The sequence below is a fragment of the Anas acuta genome, chromosome 1 (assembly GCF_963932015.1).
Source record: "Anas acuta chromosome 1, bAnaAcu1.1, whole genome shotgun sequence".
Classification (NCBI taxonomy): Eukaryota; Metazoa; Chordata; class Aves; order Anseriformes; family Anatidae; genus Anas; species Anas acuta.
This window is the reverse complement of record NC_088979.1, coordinates 93,600,721-93,626,370: the sequence shown is the minus strand read 5'-3', so window position 1 is coordinate 93,626,370 and position 25,650 is coordinate 93,600,721. Positions and strand designations below refer to the sequence as shown.

At 39.6% G+C, this 25,650-nt stretch overlaps 1 protein-coding gene across 1 annotated transcript in view; it reads left to right on the top strand.

The window, feature by feature from the left end:
• DYRK1A (dual specificity tyrosine phosphorylation regulated kinase 1A) overlaps positions 1-25,650 on the top strand; it is an 89,192-nt gene that overhangs the window by 25,088 nt on the left and 38,454 nt on the right. Inside the window, exon 2 of the mRNA XM_068688177.1 lies at positions 4,657-4,735. Coding sequence (XP_068544278.1) covers positions 4,726-4,735 — 10 coding nt within the window. The 5' untranslated portion in view covers positions 4,657-4,725. The remainder of the gene's footprint in view (positions 1-4,656; positions 4,736-25,650) is intronic.

The following is a 25,650-nucleotide window of genomic DNA, read 5'->3' as shown; positions in this document are numbered from 1 at the left end:
AGCTCCTCAACTGTGCGTCTCTGGGAACTTGTCCTAAAAGTTGACAACAACTAGCTAAATTCCCTCTGGGATTTATTTATTTATTAAAATTCCATTAGTATTAGTTTTAGTTCACGTTTTATTGTGCAGTATTTTAAATAATGTACCAAATCTGTTTGGTGAACCTTTTCCCCTGTATGTCTCGTGTTCAGCAGCATCACTTGTTGTCCCTGGGTTTCAAGAGCACGCTGTTGAGATGCAGACTAGCAAAAGCTTAAGAAATTGTTATTTTAGTGCTTTATGTGTGTCTCTCTCCATTGTATTCCAGCATATTAACCATCTCAAGGTAATCATTTCAACATAATGGCATATAGTTCAGGATAATTTCACCAGTAAATAAATAAATATTTGTGCATCTCAGCAAGTATTTATATTTTATGTTGCTAGCAACAGGCTTGCATTTGCTGAAGGTCAGTGACCTGAATTATGTTCGTCTCAGACAACAGTGGGTGTCAGAGATTTCTCAAGTAATACTCATGAAGTACCAGAGAAGTTACAAAATAGCCTTTCACAGAGGAAGAAGGAACTTCCTGAACTTGGCTGGCATTAGCACAATCTCCCAATTCTTCACTAAAGGTTTCATGTAGAATTTTATAGTGCAGTGATACCAAATAAGGACAACTAATCTCTCTAGGAAGTGTTTTAATAGTAAAATATAAAAAGTAAAACCCTCCCCAACAGACTTATCTTTTAATTCGAGCTCTTAGGTGTTCTGTTATTATGTTCTGAAAACTGTCATTTCAGTTTGTCGAGAAAGACTGCTTCATAGATAGATGCTGGAAATGAAACCAAGATTGTAGTGAAAACGTGACCTTTTTAAAAAAGGTGTTATTGGTTGTTGCTTTTAACACTTTGTTCCACCCAGTGCAAGGATGCAATCTTTGAATTGTAGATGCTTTAAATTAATATCTATTATATAAACTAAATATTCAACACATTATACGAGTTACCTACGTTTTTAGGTTTATGAAATAAGTTTAAGAAAGCCCAATTTGCTGCTCTTAGATTCAGCTGAACTGGATTCCTGTTGTGTTCGTATGTTATAAAATTGTCCCCATTTGCAAAAACTCACGATCTAATTTGATATCCAGGCAAACACAAAAAAAAGAGAAACGGGGAAGGATGATGACACCTCTCTAGAGAGAAGTTAATAATGGTTTTTGTGCTTAATTGTTAGGTTTTTATATGTATGTCTGCTCTGAAACCAGCTTTGGTTTACAGTGAACCTCATGGCAAGTGAGTTGGCTATTAAGTGTCCTCAGTGAAGGAGAGAATGCTGTTGAGGAATACGGTGGGATAATGCACACATCCTCAAAAGGCTAATGGAGAAACTCAGCCTCTGGTGTGAGGAAAAGTTAGGGACAGGTGAAAGCTTGGTGTTTTTCATAGTCACCATCTTTACAATATGGAGTATGATCTGGGATAAAATATGCCTGCTCAGCACCTTCTGTTAATTTAACTAAATATTTTGTAGTAAAGTTCAACTCCACACTTGAAATTATTCATGAATGTGGAATTGCTTTGAGTAGGAGGGTAATCCCATTATCTATACCTTGAAGAGTTCAGAGGAGCCTTGTGTAGGTAAGGGCAGCCGAAGAGCAGAAAGCAGCTGTAATTAAAACAGGAAGCGAAAGCTTGAAGTACAGTTTTAGCATGGTAGCTTCATACGCAATTGATTTCTAAGAACACTCTCTTCATTTAAATAAACTACTTCAGTTATTCTTTTGCTTGCTGTACAACTTCCAATAATTTGCTTTTCAACACCTTAGTTATCTCTTCCTCTCCTTCAATCCCAGTTCACTTCTGTTAGGTACCAGTCAGTAGATCAAGCTGGGTTCTTGAAGCCCAGTAAATGTTGTTACTGAGGGGATCCATTTCTTTTCTAGTAGTGACCTTGCAGATTGTGTGATGAGCGGGATTTGTTCTTTGTTCTACATCATCAGTTTATCATCTAAAGTGGGCAGCCCTTTTTATGGGCTGTGTAAAGGGCATTTCGGTTTTAAGAAGTCAGCAAAGCAGAGGCATGATAGAAGGCAGTTTAAATGTGTTGCCCCTGCAGCTATTATGTGGTTTGACCGTGTCTGTTTTAAAAAGAAAAAAATAGTTTAAAATGTTACCCTTCTATGTTGTGTATCTGTGCTATTGGTACAGTCACAGAAACTCATTATCTTTGGTTTGGGCTGGAGTTTTTAAATTATTATTTTTTATATATCATGGGTCCCTTCTTAGAACACAGCACTACGACAGGCACCCACCTGCCTCTCTGCTTCCACAGTACTTGTCCAGTTCTTCAGGCTGTGGTAGTTGTCCCACTGATGGAAGAAAGGCCTTGGTTTGTGATGGGCATGTTCTGCTGGGTAGCTATGAGGTGGGTGGGTGTACAGATTCCCTGTTAATGAGCTGTTAATGACTTCAGTTACATCAGCAGCTCTTCCTCCCTGCCTGTAGCTCTAACTTAATCTTCTCGATTTAAAAATGATTCAGGTCTGTGTGTGATACCTTTCAGTTTGGTTTCTCCTTTGTTATACCTTTGTCAATCCTTTGCAAGGCGGATACTTTTCAGAGTTGGTATTATAAGTGATCTTAAAAGCATTCGAGGTTAATTTACAATCAGCATAAGGCAGAGCCTCCCAGATGGATGAAGTTGGTTCACTTCTGTGACAAAATAAGCTGTGTGTGAAGTTTGGTAGCTACAGCATGAAATTCTGTGTTTGCTGGATGGCACATTGTTATTAAATGGCTTCCTCTTCTTACATTTCAGAATAGAAAGAGTTTGCAGTCTGTTTGCCCGGGACAGCACTGTGCTGTATGTTGCTGGAGTTGCCATGGGTTTGGTACAGCACTAGGCTGTTGGAAAGCACTGGAGATGTGCTGATGTTTGGAGCTTACCATGCCTGTTGCAGGACTGGCAGAAGTCTATATGAATGCTCTACAATCTCTACTGGCTGAAAATCAGCTGGGTTTTGGACAAACCATGTTTGTTGATAGTTTGAACTACACTGACACTACTGAAACTGGCCTTGTGCTGAGGTGAATGGGAGGGAATCCTCTCTATCCTCTGTGAGCTGCAAGGTGGTAGAGACAAAACAGTGATGTTTCCAGACCTCACAGCTGCTCCTGAAAAGACTTGCTCTAATACTAGTTTCTACAGATACTGCAATTAAAAAAAAAATCTTAGCTAGGGACAGCTTTCAAAAATGGCAATACAGATCTTTGGCTGTGAGACATCAGTGCAGGCTGGACATATCTAGCACTTAAGGATTTTTGCTGTTTGTTTAAATCTGGTGACTGTTTAGTGTACAGAAGAGCTTGGTCTTCCTTCCTCTCTTCTTGTTCTTGAGTGCAGGTGGGTGACTGCTCAGTTTAGCTGGACTAAGCTTAGTGCAAGCCACTCTCAGCATCTGTTTGTGTGGTGTATGCGTTTAGCATAAGTACCAGGATGAGTTTTTTTATCCAAACTGAAGCAACTTAGGCATGTAAGCACCTAGTTTGTAGGATCCTGTGTAGCCTTAGACAGTACTCATCAGCCTAGCCAAGGTCATGGCCACTGAGGGTATGGCACTGATGTTGGAGGTGTCTGTGGAATTTCACTGGAAAACTAAGGCTGTTGGTGTGTGATGAGGGGTGGCCAGATTTTGTTTGCTCCCTCCCTCTTTTGGAGGCATGACAGCAAGAATTTACCTGCTCATAAAATAACAACCCACTGCAGCATATATGGCTATGTGTATTGAAAAAGTAATTCGTACTGTCTTACCCCCGCCTGCTTTTGTGTGTGTGTCACTTCTGTGGCATGGTGGCAGAACTGGTAGCTGGGCTTAGGGTAGGTGCAGTGCTTACACAGTTATTGCTGGTCAAGAAATGAATGTGAAATTCAGTATTTTCTGCTCAAATTGCAGTACCTATGTGCGTTTCTGGCTGGAAACACTTTTCTGGAGTTACATGTATATCTCAGGAGGTGTTTAAATTGTAATAATTTAGACTCTGCAATTTAATGAGCTGTTAAGCAATTTGCTGAAGTTCACTAAAATTCTCATTTATTAGTGAGTTTTTGATGTCTGCATCGGTTATATAGTACCAACAGTATTTCATTGGAGAGCGCATGAAAAGCAAATCATTGAAAATACTTTGACCAGGGGTTGGTTAGGTGCTGCTTTTTGTTTTTCTTTCATAGTCCCGTAGTACTTTGTAAGTTCTATGAGAGACTGTTCCCTGGAAACTCACCTTTTTATATCTCCTTGTCATGCAGAAAGTTGTAATTCTATCATTCTGAGCATTTTTTTTAAACTTTGTGTAAGATGAACCTAATTCAATGTCATAGGAGGAAAAATTGGGTTGTACATTGTAGACTTCTGTGCACTTACAGTTCTGTAGCTTGTTGATTTGGCAAAATCCCACAGTTCAGCCTTGCAAGACAGTCTTTGTAATGTCTACCTCTACTTTAGGATGTTTTTGGAAAACTTCATTTTCTGTTGGAACTTCCTAGGTTTACCTCTGTGGTTCTACCTGATAGCTAGGATTGAACTAGGTGTTACGTGAATCCTGTAGAAGAGAGGTTATCATTTCTTGAGATATCTTACTGGTTGTATTTATACTTTGTATTTTTTCTTCATTTTGCAGTGTTGTTTCCTGCTGGACTCCCCCTGTCCCCACAACCCTACAGGATGATATGAGACTTGAAAGAAGACGATGCATACAGGTGAGCTTATTGTCATGGGCTTTTAGAAGGGAAAATCTTTGTTGTTGAAACACTTTTTCATCCACTTTACTTTTTCTGTACTCCCAAAACTGTGTCATTCCAACTTTAGTAGAATATTTAAGAAACTGTAGAACTTATGAAATCTTCTTATGAAACTTATGAAAACTTTTTTGTAACTGACTAGGAAAGAAAATGGTTTCCCTGAATGGAAATTTTGTGTCCAAACTTTAATGAAAAAAGGGTTTGCTTTCAAGGATGCTAACTAAATATACTGCTTTTCATCTTTTCTTCTTTGTTATTACCTCCCTTTTAATGCTGCTTGCTTACCAAGAGATGTATGTCACCTGTTTTGTGACACTCTATTTCCATCTTTCCTTAAATTCCTTTTAAAGAAATGTTACGGATCCATCTGAAAGAGCATACCAAACAAATAGCTAGGAGTTCATTATGCCTCACGTATTTATGTCCAGCTACTGTAAGACTTCTCAAGAACTGAGGAGAAGATCTTTGAACATCTTTAACTCATTACTCATTTTTAAAATTGATGTTTTAGGAAGTTCTTCTGTTTTCTGGTAAGCAAAATAAGGTCCATGTGTACTTGTAGATTAAATAACTTGTAGCAGTACTGTTTTGCTGGAAATACTTGAATTTTTTTTTTAATATTTTGACATGAAAAATCATGATCAACAGAAACAGAGTAGAAGTTGGGTTATACAGGAGGATTGGTGTAGTTCTTTACGCCTGTGTGTCCATATTTAAGTTGCAGAACAATGTAATGCTTACGTTTTGGGGCCCGTGACAAATGAAGTGCGTGTAAGACAGGTCTTGTGTTTGCTGGCTCTGCTTTAAAACCGATGAATCCTTGAGGTCAGGAAAAAAGCTAGATACGTTTACGTATGCATGCAGATCATCTCCTGATTGACAGTTTTCAGTTGCATCAGCTGTTCATGCATAAACAGCTTTACAGGGTATATTTACATGGAGTATGTTGGATTAAGGCCAAGATGCTGTAAGTGGATATTGCATTCTATGAAAACTAAGCATTTGTTCATTTCAGTTGTATGTGTGTAAATTGTATGTCGATAAGTCAAGTAAAACTGGTCCTAAAAAGAGTATAAAAAGAGGTACAGCAAAGAAGAGGAGAAAGAAAAATATTCTGAAGGGATGATATTTAATTTGTTATGTATACGGAGGGATAGCAGTTACAGTCTTAAAAGTAAATATTTTCATGTCCCGTAAAATTTGTGGAGCTCTCTCAAGTTGGCAGTCATAGCAACTTATTAGTTTGTATGTCATTTGCTTATTGCTGTGTAGATTAAAATATAGCCCAATTTAAATACTGAGAAAGAGGTTTGAAAGACTAAAAGTATTCATGCCACAATGGAACAGAGAGATGATGATACAAAGTAGAACCTGTATACTGTTTGACAGGGTTAAGTTTAGTATTTTTACACATTAATCACATTTAAAATAAAACTTCAGCACTTTCAGTTTTGGTCAGGTTTTCTGATGATGGTGAGCTTGTAGAATTATGAGCTTAAAGAATAGAAATGTATACGGGATTTTGAAAGGCAGTGTTTTTAGTAGTAATTCTATCTACTAAAGCCCAAACTCTTCATTTAGAAGTCTCATGATAAGTATAGAGTGAAAGTCAGTGGTATCTTGACAAAGACTTTGGGACTTCTGATGTGCCATTTAAATTGGAAATGAAACAAGTAAGATTTATTTGCAGCTCTCCGTTTATTAGGAGAGCCAATAGCTGTATGTTGGGGTTCTAAGAAGAAAGATGATTTGTATGCCTTAGAATGAGAAAATGTACTGCAGTTATTCTCTAGTACAGTAACAGCAAGAGTCATGTGATGACTCTGATACCTGCTGCAAGTTCAAAGTAGCTGGTGAGAGCGCAGGCCAGAAATTGAAAGGTTTTGTGGTTACTGAGGGTGGTTCCTCTTGCATCCTTAACAAGGCGCGGCTTCTGAGGGTGACTGATCTGGGGTTTCAGAGATGCTTGGTAATGCTTAAGCTACCCTTGGGTAAAGAATGAGAGCTTGTATAGGGTAAATAAATACATTCTTTGTTACAGTGGGCATCACTTCATCTCACTGGAAACTGACCTACTCAAAAACCCTGGAATTAACTGCAGCATTACCAAGGAAAACAATCCCTCTCAGGAAGACCTATTTTTTTCACTTTTTCCAGTATCCCTCATTATATTGTTTCTTTTCTTTTAAAGATGGTGATATGTTTCGTTGTCACAGAAGAGAGAGATATTTTGCTGTGCTCTTAGCACCTGTGCTATGTAGGACACAATCAGAGAAGGGAACTGTTTGGAGGGCTAAAAGACTTTCAAGATTTGCTTTTTGTCAGTCTTGCTAACTTTTTAAGATTTTACAGGACTTACGTTGTTTTTCTGTGAAGTACTTTGCAAAAAGCAAAGCTGGGCATTCAGTTAATTATAGGAAGAGCTAAATTTATATTTCAGACGTGCTTGTGCATCACAAATATGTGGTAACAAAGGTAATGCCTTAGAATGAGGTTTATGTTAAAAGTGTATTTTCAGAATGTGTAGTTTTTTTACTTCTTTGAGAGTTAATCTCTTCCAGAGCAGTGTCTGAAAAGTTGGAACTGTAAGTGCAATGTTATTGCTGCCTTTACAGTGGTAGCTATTATTAATACTACAATTATGCTGATAATTGTATTAGCAAGTGTTTACTTTTTATAGTGTGGTAGCATCAGATTTGGGATTGTGCTGCATACTTACAAGCAAGGATTGATCTTGCATTTAAAAGAGTACATTTTAAAATTAATTGCCACGTCTTGTGCTGCACCTGCCAAGTAGAGTAGCACTGTGTGGTTATTTTTGTTGTTGCTCTTGGTACTTTTTTCCCTCTCTTTGTAGAGCCTATCTTATAAAAATGAATTGGTTTTAAAACAAAGAACTTCCTTGTTTTGGCTTTGATTTTTTTCTTGTTAGCTGTGGCCTAGGAATATATAATTAAGAATAATTAACTGTCTGATCTTTTAAGCTTTTGAAGAGCTTACAAGCCTGTTGTCTTTTCTTGACCTATACCAGAAAAGGACTTGCCTCTCAGTTGAGCATATGAGGGACCAGTGTAAATCTATTAAACCAGATGTATGAGATCCAGAAGGATCCACTCTGGAGGAATGGAACACCACACACCAATTCTCTCAGAGTAACTGCTAACAGTTACTGTTGGAGAAGTGTTGTTCTTGACAGCAGAAAGGAAGGAAAAAGTTGCATGGCTGCATGTCCTGAACTGCTTTTTGGTGGTGATGAATTTTATATTAAAACACAACAGATACTTCTTCCTGATTTAGGTCTCCCACAAGATCATTGAGCATCATTGGGGCATTTCTGTATTCTAAGGGCAACAAGAAAATAGGATAACTTATCAGTTATGTTTTATATAGATTTTTTCTATAATATTTTGTCCAATTCTTGTGCCTACAGGATATCATCCAGAAATTTCATCATGTAACATCATTAAAAAGTGTAGAATGGTTATTTTATCTTTAATTATGCACTAGAATTTATCGTATATTAACTTCATTTTGAACACGTTCACATTTTCATAGATATGCATGAAAAACATCATGCATGCTGAAAACATCAAAATAATTGTATCAAATTCTTCTGTTCAGTGTGAAATTATGTTGAACACATCAGAGACATTCAAGCAAGTGATAGGGAATGTGAAAATGTTATATTCAAGTTTGAAGAAACATTGGAAGTGGTCCTATTGTTCTTAACCTTTTAAAAATAATGTTCACGTTTGGAAAAAAAAAAAGCCCATTCCGATACTACTCAATAGCATTGGTGCTAGAACAATGAAATAGTAAATGCTTACGTTGTAGCTATTTTTTCCCCAGTTGCTTATTAAAATTTAACAAATGCAGAATAAAGACTGGGGAAGTTCTTGGATCAGGATGACTCTTGCAAGTATTCAGGTGTTAGTTTTATGTAAGAGAAGAATGAAGATTTAGAATTGGGCCATGACTCACGTCTTATATTCATAATAATTCAGCTACAGATTTCATTAAACCTATGGCTGTTTTAAAAAATGCTTCATATGTGAGTATTAAAAGCAAATATACAAAAAACTCTAAATTAAAAAAAAAAAAAGTAATAAAAAAGTGTAGTCCGAAGAAAACTGTCTAATATTGCTGCTCTGTATTTTGAAGTTGCCCTGCTTTACATTATACTAGATCTGCCATTCAGCCTCTGAGGTAGCTGTAGTGCTGTTTCAACTTTTTCCAGGAAATTTCAGGAACTTCCTAGGGCATCACCTTTTTCTCACTTACCTGGATTTAGTTGTTATGGAGCTGATGAATGTGCCAGTATCTGTGGTTCCGCTTAGGTAACTGCATACCTGGAGTCCCTTTTGTGAGATGTACATGCTGTTGGCATAAAACCAGAATCGGATTAAAAAGGAGCAAATGTTTGGCCCGTGAGCTAATTCCATGCTGAAGCATGGCATGAGCTGGTTCTGGTTTTGTTTCTGGTTGGTGACTTTTATTCCAGTTGGACTGATTCTGTCAGTAACTTTGTCACATGTTTAACTCTCTCGTTACAGGCAGTCAGTCCCAGCTATTCAGGTCTTGAGCGTGCAGGGTTTTTCATTTTCATCCCCCAAAAGGAAGATGCAGAGAAAATAATGTAAGAGACAGGGCTGCTTATTAGCAGTATTAGTTTTAAATATAGATGGCTGGTGAGCTCTTTGCATGAGTAAGAATGCTTTTAGAGTTAACCACTATTTTTACATAGGTAACTCCCTTAGCAGGAGCTGTTTGTGCTGTCTTTCTGGCTGTTAGCTTTCTGCCAGCAGCTGTGAGAAAGCAGGCAGAAAGGGGTTGAACACAGTTGCTTACTGCAAGGCAACAGTTACCGCGCTGAAAGTGGAAGTTCTGCTTTTCAGAGATGGAGTCATTGACCTCAATGAATGATAACCTTGAAGTCAAGAGACTAGATTAATGCTCTACTTTCTGCATCTGAGATCAGAAATGTGAAAACCTGGACAGCTAAAGTTAGATTCCTGCATCCATATTTAAAAAGAAGTTGCCTATTTAGAAAAAAAAAAAAATTCCCCTCCTCCAAAACTGCTTAGTACCTGTGATATAGAAGATTGAATTTTTCAGCCTCAGTCCTCCCCAAAGAGGAAACAAATGATTTAAAAAACCCTCACTGTTTCTGGGTTTTGTTGTGGAAGCCTGTCCTTATAGAGAATGCTACTTATTTAGGAACAGAGTGAAACGTCTAAAATAGAAAATCTGTGGAGGTTTTGGTTTTTATTTAATTTGCTTCCCCTTAAGAGAGAGCAACTCTGATAGGTTTGAATTCCTGTAGAAAGTTACGTGTGTGGTTGTCTCGGGTTGTTCTCCCTCTGAAGCTATCATTTGTGCCTTGCAGCAGAATGAATCGAAATTCTCGTTCTTAGGCTGTGGGTTAGGGGTGGTTGACATGAATACTCCGTGGGGCTTGGGGGCCCTTGATGGTGGAGCCAACAGCAGCTGCCTTCCTTGGAGGAGCAGGGAGAGGCAGGGATGCAGAGTTCAGCTGCTGTAGCTGATCCTCCCTCTCCTGCCTTGCTGGAGTTGCGGTGTTGTCAGCTCAGTGGGCTATCAGGGGAGAGGAGTCAGAGCAAGCGTGCACTTCAGGAAACTTCATGTTGCTCCATAATGCTTCAAATATAAATGTCTTAAAGATACACATCTATAGTTTTAATATCTTGGAACAGTAATTGTGTATCCTGATTTATGTGGCCATCTTGTTTTTAAAAACAAACTTTTTTTTTGAAGTAACTTTCAGCAAAGTATTAACTGACAAGGATATTTCCTCTGAATTAGAATGAACAATTCAGCTTTAGTGATACTGCAAGGCTGAATTTTATTTCTGTTACCTATTTCTAAGAGCAAAGACTCATTTAGACTCGGGCATATATTTGATTTTGAACAAAAGTTCAGATTAAGAATTATGATCTTAACTATTATAAAAGTTGTTGCGTGTAAGAAGTGTTTGCCTATTTCCAGCATTTTTGCTCAGTCCACTGAGAATGTCTGCAGTCTACAGTGAACATCATACTACAGACACAAAGTCTTTCTGAAGCCCTTAAAGTCATCAGATGAGCAGCTGTAATGAAAAGTCACCTGTGGTGTCGGCGTGTTCAGCTCGTGAATGAGAAGGAAAGGTTCTCGTGGTGGTCAGACTGCATTTAGAGCTGTTAATGTACTCGGCACTGTGCTACATCACGGTGACTTTCTGGCTATGGCATTTGCAAGTGTGAGCATTTGTGCCTTATGCTTCATGCTGTACAGCAGACAGAGCTTTCTCGTCCCGTTTGTGTGCTTGGAGAAGCAAACTTCTTTCACGAAGTGATTTTATTTGCCTGGCTTGGAGGCACTGGAGTGCTGCTAGGAGTGGGGCAGGGGCTGTGAGGTGACACGCAGCCACGTGCCTCCTGCAGAGGGACCCGCAGTTTCCATACAGCGGGAGCTTCTTCCCTTGAGCTCAGCACCGGGCAGTGCTAGTTCGGGAGCTTGCCCTTTACAGCTTTCTAAGAATCATTTCTCAAGTGTTGCGTTCCTAAACTACATCCTGGGGTTGAAATCTTTCATTGGTACAAGCGCACAGCAATAGCTTTATTTGGGTTTTCTCTCTGTGGAGGTGGAATACCCTAAACTTATCAGTTTGGACTAGTTCTAGCACTAGACAAGCCTTAATAGTAGCTTGAGTTAAACATGCACTTCTCTAATTCCTTAGTGCCTCCTATTTTATAAATTATGCACTCCGATGTAAATGTCCTCTCTCTCCATCTCATAAGTTATATTCTTTAGGGCTTAGGTTTCAAGATACAGTGCATGAGGCCCTAGGATGGCTGTCTTAAGAGCCTGTCCTTAGTAGTACTTGGTAGTTCCTAATGGGGATTCTGCTGGTGCTTTTTTATCATGCAGGTAGGATGGAGGAACTATGTAAATACTGTTCATGTTTCTTGCTGAAATTGGGCATTGTGGCATTTTAAAAACTGCCGTTTCTCTGTTTTTAGTCAGATCAGTCCAACCCTTGATATACAGTTACTAGTACATTTATATTAAATGTTACTTCGTGCAGTGGTGACCATGCTCATTGCATAGCTTGATGCCAACTGTTACACCAAGCTGTTATTACCAGCTTGTGGAATAAACATAGGATCGTCTAAAACTTGATTGTGGAGCTTTTTGCTTAGGTGTATGTAGGAAAGTTAGCGTTCCTCTCACCAGGTTTTATGATGATATCTGTCGTAATAGGCAATCAACAATCCATACTTGTTAACGTGGATAATTCTATAATACAATTTAAGGGCATCTTTATCAGATATTTTATGTCACTAGGTGCAGTTCAAGCATAATCTACGTGGGTCTAGTTAAAACCTTCTCTATTAGGGAAAATAATTGAACTTGGAAAATAACTTGAAGCTGAGAATGTTTAATTCTCAGATGTTCATCTTGATGTTCTAATTTCAGAACTGCATATTTGTTGATGAACTGTTACGGGCAATGATTAGATTAGAGAGCAAGAAACAATTATTTGCTTTTATGAATGGTGGTAAGACATGAAACTTGCTGTTTTGACCTTTCAGTTATCTTGGCAACAAAGTTAGTGGATAATTTGCACCACAACATATGTTGATCGACTGATGTGATATTCTGAGGCCTTGTTTCTGAAGCCCAGCACTGCATTGATACTTGGATCTAATTACTGTTGACATTTTAGTGAGTTAAGTACCTAAATAACTTTGAAGATCTAGATTTCTTTTTAGATTGAGGATAGGGACATCTCTCTACTGTATTTGCTATAAAGATGGAACAGGAGGCAGTAATTTTGTTTCAGACATAGAGGTTTGTTCTTGATTTCCACCTTGCCTCCTGCCCCCAGCCATGCCAATCTGTTGGTGCCTGTGTTTTCATAACAAACTAATTATTAAGACTTTAAAAAACTGAGGATACATGCACAGTATTAAGCTCTGCTTGTACCAGTTAGTTATAGTTCTTCTGTATTTTTTTTTGCCATGTCTCAACTTTATGATCTTTAAGATATTTTATTTTTAAGCCTATGTTCCCTCAGGTTGGTAGCTTGTGCTAGACCTGTTTCTTTGTTCTTATATTGACTGTTTCAAAGAAATTCAGCAAATCTTAGAAATCTTTACGAACTTACTAACATTTCATTGTCTTATTGAATCCACTTCATGTGTGAACACAGACTCCAGTGTGAAGTTTGGTACACAATCCAACACTGTTACCTTGTCTTACTGCATCTTTTCTAACATCTCAGAATTTTTGTATTCATGTATCTTGCTTATTTGAGGTCAATATCCTGCAATGATCTTGCCACTTGTTTGCACTGCCCCAGAAATATAATGCAGAAGGATCAATACACGCGCTCTCCAGGAAATGCAGTAGGCTGATCAGGTCTGCAAAGGTTGGTGAAGTTGATTTCATTCTTACCTGGTTTGTGGACACAAGCTATGTTTTACCTGGTTATGCAGGCAGTAAGGCATTTGAATAGAGAAGAAGCTTTGTGATGCTGTGATTATTGTCCAGTTCCTCAGGGCTTTCTCACCAACCCAGAGGAGTAAGTAACCATTTCTGACAATACATGAAGATCTCTGTACAGACAACAGAAATTATAAGAAGCCCAAGAAGTGGGATGAATACAACCCTATTTTGATTAAATATTTCTTTATGGTAGCCTAGTGTAGCTAGCTCACTCATCTTCATGCTTCTTCAAGGACATTGAAAATGTTTAGATGGCTTGAAATGAGATTGCAAGCTTTCATATATTTGTAAAAGTATATATGTTTTCATCTGTCATTAATGCAAGTTTTGTCGTGCTAGTAGTGTCTCAGAAATAGATAAAAATCCTTCTATGGGAGATGGAGCAAATGTAAAAATGATAAGTGGTATCTTAATGTGGAATATTGGCCTGTGTATTAGATCAGCCTATTAAAAGTATTTAAAAAAAGGAGACATTAGCTAATTGAGAGTATTAAAAAAAAAAGTCTTGGCAAACATATTTGTTTACCTTCCTCTAATATGGAGGGTTTGTGCTGGCTTGGAATGCAAGGGTGAGTTTGCATCTTGAAATTTTTCATTTACTAAAGATTATCAAAACATCTTTGAAAAACAACAAATCTCCATCATACTTTCATTTGCAATTTTGTTTTAGGTAGTGTTTCCTATTTTTACTTTAAGTTGATGCTGTAAGTGACATATATAATAACTCCTTCAAGATCTTAAAAAAAAAAAAAAAAGGCATTGATTTATTAATCAATTTCCTCTTGTTTCTTAAAGGTAAGTTATACATCTATAAACTTTTCTGTTATAAAATTAAGTAATCATTTTACAGTGCTGAGTAATTCTTGACATACGTGTGTAAAATATTTCCATACTGTATGAAGTGTATTACTGGTGCTTAGTCTCAGGTGTTTTGCAAAAGGTATTTATTTTTTTTTTCAAGCTAAATGTTCACATCTCTGGAGTGTTTTCCAAAATTTAGTTCTTCAAAATTGCCATTTTGATGTGTCAAAGGAAAACTTTGATTCTACCAGATGATTCTGGCAAATAAGTGGGAAAAAACAAAACAAATAACAAAGTAATCTTGTGCACTTGAATTTAGACTACTTTGTGAAGTACATATGTACATGTTTGCATGTATGTTTAGAGCTTGGTGACCCTCATTATCAACTAATTGTTCTTGCCCTTTGATCTCACTGTGCAGTTGTTTGATAGAGCATTAGCCTTTTATTTATTTATTTTCCCGGTCTCTCTCTGGTTTCACTACTTGGAAGGAGATTTTCTCAGGACAGATAAGTCACAGTATTTGTAAAGTACACCAAAAGGAGGTACAAGAGCAGATGTAGTCAGAAGAGATTTAAGAAAAAAAAAAAAAAGCTTACAGACAAAAATGCGTAATTCTCTGGTAGTAAATTGCATGTTCCCAGTCACTGGCCCCATGGAGCAGCACGCACATCTGTGCTAGTTAACTGTCCTAGCCTGTAAAACTGGGTGGCTGCCTGAAAGCCGTGTATTGGGAATGATTCCTGGAACATGCTGACTGCCACACATTCCCGGGAGTTGCTGGGGAAGAGCTGTTAGTTGGAACGGATGCTCTGAATGCCCTAACGTTGTACGAGCAGAGCAGATTGTTGTCCTTTTGCTCGGGAACCCTTCTCGGCCCGGCTGAATCTGCTGGTGTAGATGTACACAGCTGCTGGTTCCATGTGTACGGGACTTTAAGTCCACTGTTCTCTGCTAGCCTTTAATGAGGGATGGGCAGAGTTCCTTCTCCTTTCCCTTTGGACTTACTCTTATGGAAGAACATCGCTTGGTCACAACAAAGAAAATGCAGTCGTTCTACCTTTTGTTATATATACAGATGTATATAAAAATATATATGGATATAACCATTTCTTCCTGACCTGGAGACGCAGATATTCCTTTGCTTCATTCTCACTTACAAAGCCCGAGAGAATTTTGTGTTGCTTTCCTGTAGGGTTTCTGTGGAAGTTCTATGTTCTCCCATCTTCTGACAACTTGTATCTGTAAAGTTGTGCTTGTTCTGTGGCTTGGCTGGGTTTATGAACTTCATGGGTCTTCATGACTTTTCTTCTGAAGAAAAGAGATTTTCCTTGGGAAAAGAAGCTGTTTCACACCCAAATCAATTGGTCAATTTTCAAGTGAAGATTCTGCAACTTCGGTTTAGAACGCTCTGTTCAGCTTTGTATTCCTACAAAGGTATTGGTAGCAAAAGGCCCTAGGCAGCAACTGTTTGTATCTTGAGAAAGGCAAAAATTAGTTGTGTTTTTTTGTTTGTTTGTTTTTTTTTTCTTCTATGTCTGGAGGCATGTGGAGCTCCAGGGGAAGGCAAGAAGCGAAACTTCATTCTTTCTTGGGAGAAATCCAGACTCTATCGGCTGCCATCCAACTGCAAAAATTCTGACACTCTGTTCAGAAAAAAGTGCCACCAAAATGTAGCTAGCTCAATATTCCACTTTCTCAATAGAAGGCAGTTTCCTTAAATAGAATTTGGGAGCTAAGTTTGTCTAGAGCAAAGATTTGGGTTAAAAACACTGCCAGATCCATAGCAGCATCTTTCTACTTGACATCTTTCACTCTGGCTACAGGTATGCAACTCAGGTGCATGGAAACACTCAACGTATAAAGAAAGTTCAGGAATAATTAGTGTCCTATAACTGTGTGATCTATAGACTACGTAACTTTAATGAAAAATGCAGTAAGAAGAGGAGAGGGTTGGCAGAGAAGAGAATCGAATTCTTGCCTTGCACAAATACACTTGCCCGTGACTTACATCTTGGTTATGCTTTAAAAGAACTTTAATACAACGATGTGTTGTTTTAGGTTGTACCCTCCTCCCCTGCAACTGACATTAGTAGCAATATCTTTTAGTCATCAAAAATCCACCTTATCCGTGATAACAGATTACCAATAGCTTTGCCTTTCCAAGAAGCTCCAGTAAACAATTAGGAAGGTGGTTAATCTCCCTCTTACCTAAGCCTTATGATCAATTTAGAGAAAAGTGAATTGGTGTCTAAAAAGAAAGTCTATCTAGCAGGCTACTTAGGGATTTGGTCTCCTTTCAAGATTAGCTTCATAGTTTTTTATCTAATGAATCAGCTGAATTTCGTCAAAGATCAGGTAATTAGGCTTTGCACCTTCTGGATTAATGAGACCTCTGACAGATCTTCTCTTACCTTCCTTATCAAAGTCTATTCGAAGATATCAACTATCTGCAAGAGTTGATCAGTTCTTGAAAAAGAAGAAATGCCTTGGAAAATCATTGGAAGTGGGAAGTATATGCATATATTTGTATTCCTATTTAAGAGCTTGTCAAAAGCTTTGGTTGTGCAGCCTTACATCTGTGGTAACCAAATGACAGAGCTCCATGTTATCTCAGTAGGAAGTTTGGTCAGTGGTGAGGAAAGTTCTGTTCCATATGTGAAACCGTGGTTGTTTGGTTTCTTTAAAAATGGCAGTAGCTCTGCTGCTGTCCGTGATAAAGAAGGACAGGAGAATGTCCAGTAAGAGAGAAAGGCGGGTAGGGAAAGATGGAACTGGGTGAGGGGGGGGTGGAGTGACACACTTTAGTTGCTCTAAGATTTACTTCTGTATTTTGCTATTTCCCAATGAAAGTATTTAATGTAAAGGTTACATTCTGAATTGACGCACATTAGCCCAGACATATTTACTTCTTATTTCATATTTATTTGTTTTGCCTGTCAAGGTTAGATTATTTGACCGTTTTTTCCTCTGTATCGTCACTATGCTAGTATACTGAAACTTTTTGACCATGGATTTCTGTAAATAAATCAAAGAATGTTAGTGCTTCCCACTGCAGAGTGCGTTCCTGTTCCTTCAGATAGGATATAGGAAACTTTGCAGTCTGAAGGTGAAAACTTCATCACAGGCTCCTACAGCCTTTTCTACTCCATCTGGACACCTTCTTGTGTGGAAGGGCTCCCCCTTGACAGGAACACGTGCTGCCTCCTTTTGGAGTGTGCAGTGTGCACAGGAGCAGACCTCTTGGCTTGCTTTATGGTCAGACCGACCTCCCTTTCTCCTCTGAGTGGTTGTCCGTGCCTGTTGGGCCACCTGAGAATTCAAGAGATGTTAGCTGTAGTGTCATACCCATGAGTATGGTAGAGGTGGCCCGTTTGCAAGAAAAACCACATGTGCAACTAAAACTCAAAATTCTCTGCAGCTGAACTCCGGGCCACTCTGCTGACAGTTGGTGTGTCTGTAGAAAACACTGCGCCGTGGCCAGATGTGAATGTGCTTGGGGGTTCCCTGCAGACGTCCTCTTCCCTTGAAAATCTATGGAGGTTGAAGTGAAGCTGACTGGGGACTTCATGGCTTGTAGGAACTTGTTCCTTATGCCCAAGGAGATGGTAGAGCGTTCCTTCTCTATCTGAAGCCGTGAGTGTGTCAGAGAATCGCCTCCTCCACGGTCTTTGGGACATGCTTACGTAGGAACACAGGTCGGGCTATGTTATTCTGTCTTCTCAACAGTTGTGCAGCACACAGTGAAATAATTGCTCATAAAGAACGCTGTCTCTTTCTTAAGTCCTTTTAATCAGGTTTCTTCATCATTAGTCTCTCTGCACAGCTGTACTTTTGCATGATTCCCATTTAGTAGCATAAAGCTTAAATGCTGCTGGTGTTTTGACACATTGGATCGCTGGGTAGTCAGCTCAACCAGCACTGCAGCACTCTCAAGTCTACCATGCTTCCTTCTCACAAATAACAACAAAGGCAATTTTGCAATCTGTCCACTCCCTTTAGTTCCTAGTCATATTTGGGACAGGAAATCTCCACTAGGAAATCTCCCCTTTAGTGGGGGAGAGGAAGAAAGAGGGCAACTTCTCCGTGGTGTCTATTGGTGCTTGTCGGGGCTTTCAGAAGTTGCTAAGATGTGTAGTGTTTCTGCGAAGTTCTGTAGAAGTCTTCAGGAGCCTGACTGAGATTGACTGACGTTTTGAAGCGGTTTTCTGCTAGCTTGTACAGCAATGCCAGTGAGCAGCACCGCATCGCTTTCAGCCCAGATGCTTTGGCAAATATCAGCTTCATGTGTTGCCACTGCTTGGCATAATGACTGATGCTACAAAGCAGTAGCAAGTGGTTTGGATTTTTTCTGCTTATTCTGCACCAGCTCCTTATTTTTTGCAGTGACTTTGGAGCATGATAAACAATATTGCTCTATTCTTTTTTTCTGGTAAGGATTTTAAACTCTTTAGATGACTTGGTAAAATGCGGTGCTCAGTGGCAGTCTACTGGATGAGGATACTAAGTTACCCAGCTCATTTTCTTTTAGACATCTTATAGCTGACAGAGAACTATGCTTTGATTATATTTCCCCCTGAAATTCATCACTGTAGTAGCAGAAAGTCCTATTACTTTGAAGATTGTTTTATAACCTCTCTGATTAATGCTCCTGCTGTCAGTAACATTCCTTCTGTACCCCTTTTCAGGCATCTTTTCCCACAAAAGCTTAATATAGGCAGCAGCCTGATATGTCTGCTTTTTCAGTCATGAGGAGGCGGGCACTTCAAAATGCATCCCTCTTACCTTAACATCTACTTGCTAGAGAAGAGCAGTTAAAATGCACATCTCCAAGAGAGCATTTGCCAAAGTCCTCGCTTTTGGTAGCTGCCTGCCATCCATGAAGCAGAGTGTTTTGTCAGCAAGCGCTTATATATGCCCATTCATTCCACAGAGCATGCTATGCATGGCTGAAGAGATAATGTGCCTTATTACAATACTGCTTGGATTAGAAAGTTTCGTTTTTAGAAAGGAATTAGAAAGATGGTAGGTTTTTGTTTTATTTTGCCTTAAAAAAAAAAAAGATAACGAGATCTTGTTTCTAAATCAGTTACAATTATGTTTCATTCGCTTATCTCACAGAGAACACACTTTTAGAATTTACTGTAACGTTGAAGCTTCGATATGCATGGGTACCTAACCTTTTAAGACAAAGAGATTCCATGTTAATTGTTTCATTTTCTTCACTTGCAATGCCTAGACCCTAGGTAAAATGACATGTTAGGAGATCACGGTTCTTTTGCGTTGCAGTACAGTCGTGTGCGATGCCTATAAATGTCATGTTCAGTATGTACTCGTGAACTGGAAGGGTGCTCTGACCAGACCACTGGCACAGTTGTGTTTGAAACTCTGTAAGAATTAAAAGCCTGCAGGGGTTAGAACTTTGTTAGCATTTATGCTACAAACTGAACTTGTGATGATCTTTTCACAGAACATAGTCATTAGCTGAGCCCTGAAGAATTGCTTGTCTGTTTAGTGTTTGGATACGATTAACATTTTTACATAATCCCCTTTCCTTAAAAACATTCAAGACTCATTTCTTAGGTGAAATGTTCTTCCTCTGCACCTCTGTGGAGGCAAAAAGACCCAAACCAAACTCAAAGCTTTATCAAACCACCTGGTCGTGTTTTCTTTAATGTAGTTTCATGTCCTTCAGGAAATGGTGGAATTAATTTTTAATTTTTTTTAACCATTTCTGCACAGCCTTTGAAGTAAGTTTTCTTTTCTGGTGGCCAGACAGTACTTCGCTGCCTGCCTTTCTTCCCTTTCTTTCTGCTGTAGATGCATCCAACAGGTTGCTCTCATTAACTTGTTTTGAGAATTGGCATATAAAGCCAACCAGAGCAAAGGGAAGAAAGGCCTAAGTGCTACAATTTAAGCAGGGCAATAGGAACACATTGTCGTTGCCTTATGCATCTTCCATAATGCCCCTAGAGGAGAAAGGTGGAGTTTTTTTGGAAGGAGGAACCGTGTCATGGCAAACGAACTCCATCCTCTGGTAACTGAGGTTTTGTAACCAGGTAATAAGATTTACAGACATGATTAGATGGAAATGTAGACAAAATTTGAAGTTTATCAATTTGTACAACTTTGGTACTCGAATAATGTTGCTCTAATTATTATTATTGGTTTGAAAAAGGGAGGTTTTAATAGTTAACTGTATTTTTTTTAAATATGTGCTGCTTAGTTTATACTAAAACCAGTGAAGCATATCAAGGAAATGTGAGTTATACTTGTAAAATATTTTTCTAAGATCATAGTATTGTCTTAAAGGAATACCAGTAGAAGTTTTTTTTTTTATTTATTTATTTGTTCTGTTTTCAAACTTGTGCTACTTTGGAGAAATTACAGAGAACCTTTGAGGTTGTATTCTTGTTTGGATTAATGAAACCTGGCATCACTGTCTTTGGTGGTTGCTAGTAGCAAGCATGTATTCAACCATAATGTTTTTTTCCTCATTGAAAGCTAGTACTTCGAAATGAGACAAATCAAAATAAGTAATCACTTAAAGGTGTGTATAACAAATACAGAAATTACAAAGGTAGGAAATTAGTCTTTTGAATAAGTGCTTTGGAATAGTGAGGCTTCACTGTACTTGTGAAAACATAGCTTTATTTTTGATTTTAGTTATATTTTTCTGTAACTAGATAGATACGGAAATGTTAGAGCTTTCTACAGGGGAATGATTGGTTTAATGATTTAAGAAATCTGAAGGCAGTTTCTCAGGAAATAAGGACTGGCTTGAGATGTCTATTGTAACATGCCGGTGTGAGAATATCAGCCATCAAACTGTTTACAACACAGTAAAAAAGTGATTTAGTTACAACTTCAAACGTGTAAATATTATATAAAATAAAATAGTTCTGGTGCTTCCAGTGTACTTTGGAGTGAGTAAATAAACTTTTTGACTTTTATATATTTTATAAACTACTATGGATTAATAGGAACTGCATGTTTATGAGTTTGCAAGTATTTTTTTCTTCTTTAGGAAATGTATCAGATTAGGAAATGTATCAGAATTTCTGTTATTAATACAGAATGTGAAAATAGTATGCCATCTCCAAATAGAAAATAACTACTATGTTAGCAGCCAAAACTAAGTATGTACTATCAACTTCTGTTTGAGTGAAATAAACTATTTTAGGATCATACATGAAATCATCCCTGGAAGGCATTCCCTTAAATACTTATGCCAGCAGATTCCCCACAATCACAGTGTAACCTATAATGGTGTAGATTTTTTTTCTTTTTAAATTTGTCACTTAAAGGGCCCTTTGTCTGTTTATTTAAGTCTACAAAAGGCTTTTATTTGACATAATCAATTAAAGTATCCTGTTAAATTTTTTTGTCAGCATAGCAATCCTAAATAGAGTAGTATAGCCAATCTGAAATTAGTAAAGCAAGAAGATTGGCAGTATCAATAGGGCTATGCATTATCCAAATCCTGCAAGTGGAAGGAGGGGACAGAGGCAAGCATATGTTTCCAGAATTTATGCTATGTCAAAATCATTTCGTTATTACAGTTAGTTTTACTTCAAAATTCTCAACGCTGTATAAAATGAAATCAACCTTAATGGTAAACAGCAGAATGCAAGTTGGATTGACATAACTTAGTGAAATAGTTTGAAAATAAATGTGATTATTTAACTGTGCTGTAGAGTTAGATTTTTTTTTTTCTTTTTGTAAAAGAATATTTTTCATCAATTCATAGTACTGTATTTATTCAAACTACAAAAGCACTTTCAGATCCTCCCCCTCTCTCCTGAAAGCTGTTTTCTTTGGTCAGGTATTGAATAATTTATATCATGTGAGACTATTGCACATGATGTATTCATCCCTTGTTTAGCTCTTACATTAATGGTTTGGCATGCTAGCTGTACATTGATATGGTAGATGCTTTCCATTTTTTCTGTACCAACTGTTTAAATATATCTTGTGTCTCAGTAACTACAAATGGGAAATGACTTGAATTATTCTATTTCCCTTGATGGTTTTTATGAGTAGGAAAAGATTCCTTTTTAATATATATGTATTTGTACTGTAGATTAAAGGAGAGCTTTAAAAATGATTCACTTCCGTGCCAACCTTATATTGTGTTCAGCTGGAAATATATGTTGAATCTGTAAAGTTTAGACATTGGGCTACATGCTAGGTGTTGGCATTGCTTAGGTACAAAGTTTTTGATGTTTTTTGCCTCTTGTACAGGTTGTATGGTTTGATGTGTTGCCATGTAGCGGATAATTTATATACTGTCTTTAGTTTTGCACTGTGAACTGGAAATTGTAAGTAATGTTATTTGTCGTCTTTAGAGGCGGGGAAGAGAAAAGACACTGCACAAACTCAAGGAACTCTTCTTACTTAACTGCTGATAAAAGTATTTGAGAGGGCAGTTGAGCAGACTAGGAGAAGGATTAGTGCTGCAAGATACTGGCCCAGGATGGATTGCTTGGAAAATCTTGTAAGCCGATGGTCAGATAACGCTCTTCTGCTTGCTGCTGCTGCACTGTTACAGGGTATGCTAGATAGGCATAAATCAAAGAGCAGAAATTTAGTTAAAAAAGCTAAAATGAGATAAAGAACAGATTGAATTGATTTTTGTGTGTGTCAGAGGGGCTGATGCACGCAGTAAGACAACTTAATATATTTTGGACACGTAAGGAAATAGTACAGTTACTATTGGTAATGCTTCTGAAATTTTAAAAGTTTCCAAATTTAAAATTTTCCAAACAAGAGAGCCAGTAAAACTTTTGATTTTTGTTACTTGGTCTCTGGAACCTACATTTTTGGCACTGTTTTTTAAGCAGACTCTGTGGTTAACAGCTGAGAAGTATGGGGTGTCTACAGATGCATAAGGAAACGCGGAGCCCCTCACCTCTTTGGCAGTGCCTCTGGCTAGTGGCTGACAGGAGTCCTAGCCCTGCTCCAGCTGCCTGCTGGGCAGAGCAGTGCCACAGTCCCTGGGCGGCTTGGAGAAACACAGGCGGTGGCTGCTGGTGCTTCGGGTCCTGTACCTGCTCCGTGCCTGGATAGCGGATGTCAGTCACCAGTGTCAGGCGGCTTCCACAGGCCCCTGAGAAAAAGCAACACACAAACCCGCATCTGACAGGTGAGTGAATCGCAGTGATAACGCCTTCACCTCACCGCCCGCCTGCAGAGAGTGAAGTACAGCAAGCACGCGGTCGCCTGCGTGTACCACGGTGCAGAGCCAGGCTGTGCAGCCGCATTATTCCTCCTCTTCTGCAGAGAGGCAGTCGCTTCCAGAGCGAGTCTGTCAGGCGCTGCGTTCAGATTATTCTCCATTGTACGCGGGGCGAGGGACAGCGCACATCTGTGTGTGGGGGAGCCGGGGCTGACGGTGGTCAGGAGCTGGTATCTGGGGGATTCGATTCGCCCTGCTGTGTGCAGGGACGCTGACCGGGTGACGTTTGTAAGTGATGGGAGAAATTGGCTATTTCTCATGGCCATGCTTACGTTTATTATGCTCAGCCCTGAACCTGGCGCTTCTGTTTAGTCAAATGCCCCAAAACTCATTTATTTAAAAACAACACTCGTTTAAAATCTTTCAGCGCAGCAAGTACCAAAGGAGGCTCTTCCTTCGGTCTTTGAGACCCCAGCAGTTTATTAGTTGTGAAAAGGGGGGGTGCTGCGCCAGAGGCAGCGCGTCCCGCCCGACACGGTGCGGCAGCCCCTGGGGCTGCTGCGTGAGGCGACCCAGGGCAGGGCGAGGCTCCCCTCTCCTCCTCTCCCCTCCCTGCCTCCCTCTGGGGGTGCGCGGGGCTGCCCTGCCCTGCCCTGCCCTGCCCTGCCCTTGCCGCGGGCGCCCGGCGTCGCGCGCGGCTCCAACCGTCGCCGGCCGCGGCGGTTGGGCTTTGAACTTGAAAGCGTTAACAGCGCCTTGGAAGCGTGACACGGCTCCATTTCGCCTCTCGCTTATCGCCCCGCTTCCCCATTGGGCGGCGGGCGGCAGCTCTGCCCTGGCAACTGGGGGGAGCCATTTGCATAGCGCCGCGCCATTGGCCCGCCCGCCGCCCGGCTCGCCCAATCGGGCGGCGGCGGCGCGCTGGTAGGCTATGCTAATTGCCCGCTGTTGCTGGGGTGCCGGGCGGGTTGCCGCGCGCCGCCCCGCCCCGCCCCGCCCCGCCCCGCCGCATTGTGCCGCTGCCGCAGCCCGCAGCTGCCCCTACCTGCGGCCATCTCCTCACGGGGGGACAGCCGCCTACCTGCGCCTCGTACATAGCCCTGTGTGTGTGTGTGTGTGCGCACCGGGGTGGCGGAGTAACGAAATAAAAGCTTCACAGGGATAGCTCGGGAAACACGGAAGGGGTCTCACACAGCTCCTTCCACGCTTAATTCACCCCCCGCTTTTAATTAAACGGTGAAAGAACCAGAGCTCTGTGGAAAGCCTGGCTCTGGGAACGTTAATAAAGTCAGCTTTAATATCGGTGCTTTCTAAAATGCAGTAACCCCTGCTTCTCAGATAGCTATCTCTAGGCGGTGTGAATGTATAATAACCTGTTTCTGAAACGCACACTGGCCTTGTGAAAATGTGTGGGGTATTCACATCCCTCACGTCTGTCGCTGTGCCCCCCTCAAAAGAAAACCCTCAGCTGTAACTGTCGAGCCTGGATTTATTTTATTTTATTTTTCTGACCTCCATATCATCCCTGCCTAAAGAGTATTGGGAAATGTGGTCTTAAAACATTGTCGTCGCTTAAATCTGCGTCTGGTTCCTTTCTGCTGCTTTCCCAACCTGCTTTGTCCTGCTCAGTAATGGATTAATTCACCTTCTGCAGCCCTCCCCAGTCCCTCCCCCTGTCTTCCTTAGCTGCCCAAATTATGGGCTTGCTTCGCATAAATGCTCTCATTCTTCCTGTCCAACTCAGTAAAATTGACTGTAGTGTTAATGGATTATTTAATTTAGTAAAACCATCTATGTATGTTCTGTACCCTTTTTTTCTTCCTCCCACCCCCCCGAGCGTAGGTATTAACACGTCAGAGGGTTACTACCACCGAACATTTACTAATAATGGTGGAAATTACTGGCATTTTTTTGACATGACCCTGTCGTTAGCAGATTTGGACTCCTTTGATTCAGTTGGAATTGAAATTTTGGTAAAAGTGCTTCAATTTGGAAACTACTTTTTCCCCTTGTTTTTTTTAATACTTTAAAAATTTTTATAATTGGTTTAATTCGTTAATACCAAAAGAGCAGACGACATTCTCCAGAGTTAACGCTTAGAGTTGACTAAGTGAGCTGTGAGAGCACTGGTTCAGATGAGCAATGGTCTGCAGTCATTTATAAGACAACTCACCACGAAGGCTGAAGCTAGACCAAGTTGGAGTAGCTGATTTTTATTTTGTTAGGGTTTTGTTTTACATTTTCAACTGTTTTGTAAACCCTACAGAAAACTGATAGCTGAGGTAAATCTAGCTTCTAGTGCATTTATGAAGTTAAAAATCTTAAGATAAAAAGTAATTGGTGTGAGCTTGAAGCGGCGTTTGCTTTTGAAGGCTTCTGGAATGTG